Genomic DNA, 10,166 nt, shown 5'->3' with positions numbered 1-10,166 from the left:
GGCGCTGTGGGTGTCCTGCCCTGGGCCCCGCCCGGCGCGCGGCAGGCGGCTGGCGGGGCCGGCGGGGCGGGGCGGGGCGAGGCTCGGCCGCGGAGGGTGGACCAGCCCCGGGGCGGGGGAAGGAGCCCGAGGGGCGGGGCGGGGGCCCGCGGCCGTGCGCCCTCCCTCCCTCTTTCTTTCTCTCCTCCTTGCTCTCTTGTCTTTTCTTTGGCTCCGCTGCGGGCCGAGGGGGCGGGCCCTGCAGCCTTTGTTGCCCGCGGACCGAGCGCAGCCGCCTGCCGGGCTGGACTACGCCGGGGACGGCACGCGGCCGGGCACGGCTTGAGCCGAACCCAGGACCGGACAGCGATCGGACGGGACGGACAAGAGTCTGCGCGCGGGGTCGCCCAGCGGCCGCCCGGCCCCGGCCATGCCCAGCGGCCCGAGTCCCCGCAGCCGGCCCGCGCCGCGGCTGCGCCCCCTCCTCCTGCTGCTCTGCGCTCTGGTGCCCGGCGCCCTCGGACCCGCACCAGGTGGGTGGCCGCCCCCTCAGCTCCCCCGGCCGCGGTTTACCCCTTCTCCCCTCTGCAGACCCCTCGCCGGTCCGGCTGTGCCTGAAGCTGGTCGCACCCTTCTCATGTTAGGGAGTTAGGGACATGGGTGAGGTCCGGGGAGCGAAACCGCTCCGCTGGGGCACCTTCCCTAGCCCGGGACTCGGCTGTTGACCCTGCATGTAACCTTGAATAGCACCTTCCGCTCTTGGGACTTGGGTTTCCACCTTTCGGGTGCAGTGACTCGCGCCTCTCCGGGGTGTTCTCGTCTGAGGGGCTGCACCGAGCCCGGCTTCTCACCCTCTTCAGCGTGCCTCGTCTGGAAAGCGGCCTGGCCGGCGAGGGCACCAGGTCGCAGGTTTGCGCGGGCCGCCGCCGCGTCCCCGGAGTCCCGCTGCGCCTGGGACCCCCGCCCACCGCAGCTTGGCAGCCGGCCCTTGCTTAAGGGCGCGGGGGGCCGGGTCTCGCTCGGCCCTTGCACTTCCTGCCTCCCCCCTCCCCAAGTGTGAAGGCGCGGGGAGTGGAGCCGGGAGCGGGAGCTTCTTTCCCCGGCCCTCGGCTTGACTCTCCCCGCCCCGCCTGTCCGGCCGACCTCCGACGAGCCGCTGGGGCTGGTCCAGATTTTCGCTCCGCCGCCGCCGGCAGGGCCGCTGCGCTCCTGGCGCGTCCCGGGCAGTCGGCCTGGGAATTCAGGAGCCCGCGGTGTATGAGGCCCCTGGCTCGGCGCTCCAAGAACTCCGGTTGTGATGGGGGCCCGTCCTATACGGGGGAGAGCCCTGCTGGCGGAGAGTCGAGAAGACTTTGTGGAGGAGGAGGGGCCTGAGGTTGGAGTGACTGAAAGGATGAATGGGCTTTGGCTAGGCTGGAAGGGTGTGGAGCTGGTGAGGGGCGACCCTCGGGACTGGATTAGGCTATGTGGGGATCAATGGGGGAGACCTGCCTCCTCAATAGAGGGATTCTGGCTGTTAAGTTAGAAAAGCTATGGGCTGGAATATAGGGGACATTTAAACCAGGTCTTAGAGATCTGGGGAGCTGTTAAAGGGAGTAGGGTGTTGAAAGCAGTGTTTTAGGGAGGGTCAGTCTAGCAGCAAAGTGGAGAGGGAGCAAACATTTAATGAACACCTGCTGTGCTCCAGGAGTCCCTGAGTGGTGCACATGGTTAGTGCTCCCAGCTGTTAACAGAAAGGTTGGAAGTTGGACTTGGAAGAAAGGCCTGGTGATCTGTTTCCTAAAAATCAGCCATTGAAAACCCTATAGAGTATAGTTCTACTCTGACCACATAGCGCCCCATGTGTTGGGGTCCGCTCTGTGGGGAACTGGTGTTTTTACTATGTGCTAACCTCACCACATACATGCAAGGAAGGGGATGGAAAGTCCTTTTATGGGTAAGGAAATATGCTCAGAGAGGAGAATGACCTGCTAGGTCTGCATTCCAGGGCCACCTGCTTGAAGCCTGTTTTCCCCTACTGCCCTGAGCTGGGGGCCAATGAGGATGTAGGTAGTGGGGATGAGGGACAGGAAAGTGGTTCCCCGAGAGAACTGCCCCAGAGCCTGAACTTGGGTTCAGGGCCTCCGGCTGTTGTGGAAGGGGTGACTGGGGGGACGTTTTGGTCAGGAGCCTCTCTGCTTCTGCTGCAGACCAGACCCATGTATGAGCTTGACCAACCTCCTGCCCCTCTAGGGCCTCAGTTTGCCCACTTGTTAAATGAGAATAATAAATACTATCTACCTCAGAGGGTTCTTGTGGGGATTAAATGTGATACTGAATGCCAGTTGCTTAGCACAGGACAGAGTAATGTCCATGTGGTGGCCATTTATTTTTATTGATCTGCCAGATGAACCTCATAAGATTAAGAAATCCTTGGTGAGCCCTGCAACTTGGACCTGCTGGCACCCACTCCAATCTAATTTTGGGGCCCCCTCGTCAGGGCACGGTGTCTGTCTCCAGTATCCCCAGAGTTGTATAGCCTGGGGACCTCTTCCTTCTGCTCTCAGGATCTCCCACCGTAAGGCTGCTGAGCTCTGCGTCATTTTCTTTGCAGCTGCCCCAGCTGCCTGGGGTTCTGCCCACTGAGACCAAAGGACACACCCTAGGGTCACTTTTAGGAATTGTGTACTGACTTCTTCTCCACCTGTGACAAACCTAGGGACTTGATGGGGTTGCTGGGACTGGGGCCCAGCCCCTGGTCCCCCCACCACACTGAAGTGACCATGTAGGCCCTGCATACATGCACCTATATGTGTATCAGCCACATGCCTGCAGACTCATGGAGGAGGGGGCATGTGTCACACATACACACACCCTGGTTATTTTTCCTCCTTGGCATGAGCTGCAGGTCATTTGAAGGGCAGGATTATAACTCAGGTTCTTGATAGGGAGGTGAGGGTAAACATTACGTTGGCATTTCTCTGGTGGAATCTCTAAAGTGACAGTTCTGTCACCCAGGAGTGATAATGAAAGTATTTAACACCCAGTGTGGCAGGAGCTCAGTCCAGTCAAAACAGATCTCCTGACTTGGTGGAACAGACTGAACTATGAACAGTAATTGGCACTCCAGCCCAATGATGCCTTCGGCCATCACACTGCAGGTTTAGCTCTGCGAGCTCAACTCTGATGCAGGTACTTATCAGTTACTGGAACCTGCAATTTCCCCTTGCTGGCACTAGGTGGTGGTAATTTTGGCTACCAAGATCTCTACCAGAGGTCAGGTGTAGGAGAAATTGAGAGAAAGATTTATTTACTTTTAATTCATTCTCCCCTCCTTTAAAAATATCCTAGTGGTAAAACAATACACATTCATTATAAAAAATTTAAAAAAAAGAATGTAGAACAAAACAGGAGAATAAAAGTTGTGATAAAAGTGATAGCATCCAATAATTATTTTTTTCCTTTTGACTAAAAAACATGTTAGGCCATTAGGCAAAGAGATAAAACAGCAAGTTTGGAAAGAAGTGGCTAAGTATTCTTTAGAACTTCCTAATCAGTGCCCTTACTTTAACTTCAGACACCTTTCTAGGCTGGCAATTGAGCTGGTGTTGTAATTCAAACACTCTTACAATAAGACTCAGGGTTTGATTTTCAGCAATTTCAGCTCTGTTACTACAAGAAATAAGGCTCTCTTTCAAAGCACAAGTGGAAGGCTGGAGGTCATTTATGCAGTGCTTGAGCTTTGACTCTGATGCCCTGAGTGCATCTCTTTCTTTCATCAGTTTGTCTAGCAAAAGTAGGACCAACCAAACAGCTTCTTTTTACTTCTAATTCTGGCAAAACTGTAGAAAGATATCACACATGTGTTCACCCAGAGCCTCCCATTTCACTAATACCTGATCTACTGGTGGTACTCTTGGTACCAAATGTCTTAGCCTGGGTTCTCTAGAGAAACAAAACCAGTAAAGCGTATAAATATATAGAGATTTTTATCAAGGAAATGGTTTATGCGATTGTAGAGGCTGGAATGTCCCAAGTCCGTGGATCAGGATAGAGGCTTCTCTCGATTCACATAGCTGCAGGGGCTGGCGAACCCAGGATCGGTAGGTCGGAGAACAGAACTCTTCCTCACAGGCTGTGAAGATCGATGAATTCCAAGATTAGAAGGCAAGACCACAAGGCTTCTCCTGATTCATGTAGCTGCAGGGGCTGGTGAACCCAAGATTGTCAGGTTGGAGAGGAGGGTTCTCACTTACGGACTGTGAAGATCAATGAATCCCAAGATCAGCAGATAAGCAGATAGCTCAAGTCCCAAGAACTGGAGGTCAGACGACCAGGAGGCAGTCGCAGGGTCCAGAACAGTCAAAAAAGCTAGAATGTCTGCTTGTATTTGGTTTGCAGGCCACACCGCCAAGGAAACTCCCTTTCAACTGATTGGCTACTCACAGCAGATTTCATCACGGGAGTGATCATGTATAAACACTGAGAATTATGGCCCAGCCAAACTGACACAATCTTAACCATCACACCATCCAACAGGTGTCCCCTCACCTTGCTTGGACCTCCCTAGCACTGTGTTAGGGGTGGGAGTCATGACTATCCCGCACTCATTTCTCTAACTGATCTAGTCTGAGTGCAAGGATGATGTCTCGTACATTTCCCTGGACTTTGGAAAACATAGCACTCCCTCACAATTAGTAGCCAAGAGTCACACACCAAATGACTATGGGAACCGGGCAGGCAACATAAATGAGCAAACTAGGCAAGTGGGGAGACACATTTTTCTTGAAACGTGGGGCCTCTTGGACCATCTCTTGTTCTCCCGTTTTTGTCAGAGACTCAGTGCTTTACTGAGTGAAAGACAACATAAGTGCAACACCAAAGGGCAACTTACATTCAGCCACAGTGTTACAGTGGAGAGTGGTGAGGACTGAGGCCAGTGGAAGGCACGGGCCCTCTGAAGGGGCAGCAACTGTTCGGCTCCAGCCACTTCTATCCACCAGGTGGGAATTTAGGCATGGTATGGGTGGATATTAAGTCTTTTCAAGAAAAAGCTAAATATTAGGGTTTTGTGCAAGCTTGTCTGATTTTTAAACATTGCCAACTGACTAAAACACTTTGCAATATTTCTGCCAGCCAAAGCAAGCTGAAAAAAATCGACAAATTGACAAAAAACAAATTTGTAGGCTGTGGTTATGGGGTTGCAATCCCAAATACCCTTATTAGGATGCTAGAGCAAGAAGCCTCCTTAAATCATCCAGCCCAGTGGCTTCTGAAATGGCTATATCAGAACCCTGGGAAGGGTTAGAGAAATACAGATTCCAGGGCCCCAGAGCCCTGGGTCTATGAAATCAGCATCCCTGGGCTGGGTCTTGGACATGGGCAGCTTTTCCAAGCTCTCCAGGTATTGCTGAGGTTCAGCCAGTTTTACTCCCAGCAGGGAATTTCCTAACTTCCCTGATGATTTCAGTCCCCCGAGGCTCTTTTTAAAAAACTCAGCTTCCCAGTCCTGTTTCCTGGACATGCTGATTCAGTGGGTCTAGGATGGAGTCTGAGAATTTGTTTTTAACAATACCTCAGTGATTCTTATCCGGGAAGTCTGGCAAACCAGGGCACTAGTGCCCTCCTGAAGCTCAGAGATAGGAAGACTTGCCCAAAGCCACAGAGCACGTCACCCCAGCACACCTGGCCTCCTGAAGCAAGCTTTTTGAGATGCTTCTCACCATCTCTGTGCCCTGCTGGCCACCAGCCCACTAGGCAACGGTGTGCAGTGGGGGGATGTCCTCAGCAGAGGGGTACACCAGTGGTGTGCAGGACACTGTGCACGTGGCTCGGCCTGGATGGAGCCACAGCCTGGGGCTTGGCTTCCTTTCCACCCCACCTGTTGCAGAGACAGCCCTGGTGGGAAATCTGCAGGGCACCCAGACATTCTTGTGGGCCTGAAGGTTCACTGCTATGAGCAGCCAGGATCCCAGGAGCTGGGCATACACCCAGTCAGTCTGGGCAAGACCTGGGAATGGGAGAAACTGCAGACCATCCAGTTTCCTAACTGTGCTCCTCAGAGTCTGGGAACTGCAGAAAGAGAGGGAGGCAAGACTATGGGCCCCAGGGCTCCCTTTGGGCTCCCCTCAGCAGTACTGCTCTGATATGTGATGCATTTATTTTTTTATTTTTTATAAATTAATTTATTTTTTGTTGTTGTGGAGAATATACACAGCAGAACATACACCAATTCAACAATTTCTACATGTGTAATTCAGTGACACCGATCACATTCGTCAAGGTGTTAAACCATCTCACCCTTTTTTTCTGAATTGTTCCTCCTCCATTAACATAATATGGTGTTTTTTTTGAAGACTAGATCTGGTGGCCAAAGAAGTTTGAAAAACTTGATCTAGTTTAACTCCTTCACCTTAGCAATGGGGAAAATGACCCCCAGCAAGGGAAAGATTGCTGAGAATGTAGAACAATATCACTGATGAGATTGAAGCCGTTGGGGAGAATTGAGTCCCAGCCCCAGCTCTGCCTCTCTTGCTGTGTGTCTTTAGGCCAGTCTCTCTACCTCTCTGAGCCTCCCTTTGCTTTCTCATCTAGGAAATAGTCTAGAGACCTGACCACAGACGTTCTCACTTGAAGTCTGCTGGCCTAAGGAGCCATAGTAGAATCTGGGGGGTCCATGAACTTTGATAAGGAGCCCTGGTGGCACAACAGTTAAGCTCTTGGCTGCTAACTGAAAGGTTGGTGGTTTGAACCCACCCAGTGGTCCTTCGGGATAAAGACCAGGTGATATGCTCCTGTAAAGATTAAAAACAAACAACGAAAAAAGGAGCCCTGGTGTAAAGATTACAGCCCAGAAAACCCCATGGGGTGGTACTACTCTGTCACATGGGGTCGCTATGAGTCAAAAATTAACTCGATGGCTCTTAACAACAACAACAAGGAACTTGGATGGGAGATTACCCGTTGTTGTCGAGTCGATTCCAACTCATAGCAGCCCTATAGAACACGGTAGAACTGCGCCGGAGGGTTTCCGAGGCTGTAATCTTCACAGAAGCAGGCTGCCACATCTTTCTCCTGTGGAGCGGCTGGTGGGCTTGAACCGCTGACCTTTCAGTTAGCAGCCAAGCACTTAACCACTGTGCCACCAGGGCTCTTGGGAGAAGATTACATCTTTAATTTTCCTAATCTCTCAGTGAAATTGAGCATATCCTTCGATTATGCGTGTTAGCGACAAATCCCAACAGTATTAGCAGCACTTGTGACTTTGTCATCACTAGAAAAAACCAATTTATGCTCTTCACTACTTCAAAGTTATCATAGTTGTTAAATTTGCCCTTATATTAATCAAGGAGCACATACTTCTACACCCCACTTTAAAAATATGTGAAAAATTTTTCTATTGTGGCAAGTATGTCTATGTAACAAAACATTTGCCATTTCAATACTTTTCACATGGACAGTTCAGTGACATTATTTATGTTCATCCTGCTGCCCAGCTGTCACCCTGATCCATTCCGATTTTTCCATCACCCTTAACAGAAGCTCGGTGTCCCTTAAGCGTTGAGTCCTTGTTTCCGCCTCCCTCCCATCTGCCCCTGGTAACTCCAAAATATATTTTGATAACTGTTTCAATATAATCAGTTTCCTTGGTGTTTTGGTTACCTAGTGCTGCTATAACAGAAATACCATAAGTGGGTGGCTTTAACAAAGAGGAATTTATTCTCTCACAGTCTAGGAGGCTAAAAGTCTGAATTCAGGGTGCCAGCTCCAGGGGAAGGCTTTCTGTCTCTGTCAGCTCTAGGGGAAGGTCCTTGTCATCAATCTTCCCTGATCTAGGAGCTTCTCAGTGCAGGGACCCTCGCCCAAAGAACGTGCCATTCTCCTGGCTGTTGTTACTTGCTGGTGTGAGGTCCCTGTGTCTCTCTGCTCGCTTCTCTCTTTTATATCTCAAAAGAGATTGGCTGAAGACACAATCCAACCTTGTAAATTGGGTCCCTGCCTCATTAATGTAACTGCCTTTAATCCCATCTCATCAGCATCATAGAGGCAGGATTTATAACAGCTAGGAAAATCACATCAGATGAGAAAATGGTGGACAATCACACAATACTGGGAATCATGGCCCAGCCAAATTGATACACATATTTTTTGGGGACACAATTCAATCCATGACACTTGGTACGCCCGTGTATTTTATTTGTGAAAATAAAAACATTCTGGGAAAGGTTACCATGGCAAGAAAAAGATTAAGAATCTGGACCTTAGCAAAAAAATCCAAGAGGACCGGGCTACAGGGAGAGGGTTTTGCAAACTGCAAGAGGCTGAGCAGAAGTCTGCAGATTTTTTCCAGCCCTGGAAATCTTCCTTCAGATGAACTCTTACCTGGGAAAGACAGGAACCAGAGCTGTTCTGGTGAAGGGGTAGGTGGTAGGCGGGCAGGGGCTGCCCACCTTGGTGGTCCTTAGTCTCCCACCTTGGAAGGCCTGGAGACACCTGAGGAACCCTCAGGTACCTGGGAGCACATTCTTAAATCCACCAGGCTAATAATAGTCATGATGGTCCTAACTGCCACCATGTTCAGTCAGTGGGCACTGCTATGTGTAGATTAGCTCGGTTCATTTAATCTTCACAAGGGCCCCAAGAGAGTCACTTCTGTTATTATCCCCATTCTGTAGATCCACTTAACCAATATTTACCAAGCAACGACTAGTTGCCAGGCACTCTTCTAGCACGTAACACTTATCAAACAAAGACTAGGAAGCTTCTTGCCCTCCTAGAGCTTACACTGTGGGGAGAGGGAGAAAACAGATAAATAGTAGAAACAGTAAGCATGTAAATGTAACAAGCATGTAAATGATACGGATGTCAGGGAAGGGGAATAGAGAGGGCCAGGGAGTTACAATTTTAAAATAAAGTGGTCAGGGGAAGCCTCACTGAGAAGGAGACATTTGAGCAAGCCCTTGAGGAGGTTAGCGGTTTAGCCATGTGGCTGTATGATGGAAGAGTGTTCCAGGTAGAGGGAAGAATGGTGTGAAATCCCTGAGGCAGAAGCATCTTGTCTGTTTGAGGAATGTCAAGGAGGCCAGTGGGTGGAATGGAGGGAACTCGGGACAGGGTTGAGAAGTCACTGGGTGGCACAGACTACTAGTGCTCAACTACGAGACGAAAAGTTGATGGTTTGAACCCACCCAGAGGGGCCTTGGAAGAAAGGCTTGGCGATCTGCTTCCAAAAGGTCACAGCCTTGAAAGCCCTATGGAGCAGTTCTACTCCGCACACATGGGGTCACCATGAGTCAGAATTTATTCCACAGCAATTAACAGCAACAAAGGGACAGGTTGAGGTGGGCAGTAGTAGAAGCACGGTGACCTAATAAGAGGTTATTGCAGTAAGCCAGATGGAGAATCTGAGGCCCAGAGAGATGGACTAGCAGAGTTAGTAGGCTGCACAGGATGAACCCAGGCCCTCTGACCCCAGCCGCTCCCTATTGGCTACTCCCTCCAAGACCACCAGCCACGTCCCCGAGGCTGGTGCTGACCAAAGCGCCCCGTGTGTTCTTGCAGGTCAAGCCTCTGAGAGCCGGGAGGCGCTGGACGTCGTGCACCCGGTGCGCGTGGACGCAGGGGGCTCCTTTCTGTCCTATGAGCTGTGGCCGCGCGTCCTTCGCAAGCGGGACGTGTCTGGTCGGCCCAACGCGCCTGCCTTCTATGAGCTGCTGTATCGTGGGCGAGAGCTGCGCTTCAACCTGACCGCTAACTGGCAGCTCCTGGCGCCCGGCTTCGTGAGCGAGACGCGGCGGCGCGGCGGCCTGGGCCGCACACACATCCAGACCGGCACCCCCTCCTGCCACCTGCTCGGTGAGGTGCAGGACCCCGAGCTCGAGGGCGGCCTGGCGGCCATCAGTGCCTGCAACGGCCTGGTGAGTGCACTGAGCGAGGGATGGGGGTGGACTTGGCTAGTGGCCTGGGCTTTAGTGTTCACTCCTGTACCGTGGGCCTGACACACGCAGACCTTGTCTAGGTCAGCGGTTCTCAAACCTCCAGGTGAGTCAGAATCACCTGCTGATGATTTCTGAGAGGGCACCAAAAACTTGCATTTCTGGCAAATTCCCATGGATGCTGATGCTGCAGGTCCAGAGACCCTACTCTGAGAACCACCGTTTGTAGACTAACCAGGTCCCTGAGTAGCGTGAACGGTTTGCACCGGACTT

General features: G+C 51.6%; 1 protein-coding gene across 2 annotated transcripts in view; it reads left to right on the top strand.

Annotated features, from left to right (window-relative positions):
* Positions 1 to 210: 210 nt before the first annotated feature.
* Positions 211 to 10,166, top strand: part of ADAMTS7 (ADAM metallopeptidase with thrombospondin type 1 motif 7) — a 48,426-nt gene continuing 38,470 nt past the window's right edge. For both annotated transcript variants that reach the window (XM_049852834.1, XM_049852835.1), the window contains exons 1-2: positions 211 to 512; positions 9,520 to 9,875. In XM_049852834.1, coding sequence (XP_049708791.1) covers positions 410 to 512; positions 9,520 to 9,875 — 459 coding nt within the window. In that variant the 5' untranslated portion in view covers positions 211 to 409. The remainder of the gene's footprint in view (positions 513 to 9,519; positions 9,876 to 10,166) is intronic.

Source organism: Elephas maximus, chromosome 13 (assembly GCF_024166365.1).
Source record: "Elephas maximus indicus isolate mEleMax1 chromosome 13, mEleMax1 primary haplotype, whole genome shotgun sequence".
Lineage (NCBI taxonomy): Eukaryota > Metazoa > Chordata > Mammalia > Proboscidea > Elephantidae > Elephas > Elephas maximus.
This window is presented reverse-complemented; position numbering and strand designations above follow the sequence as displayed.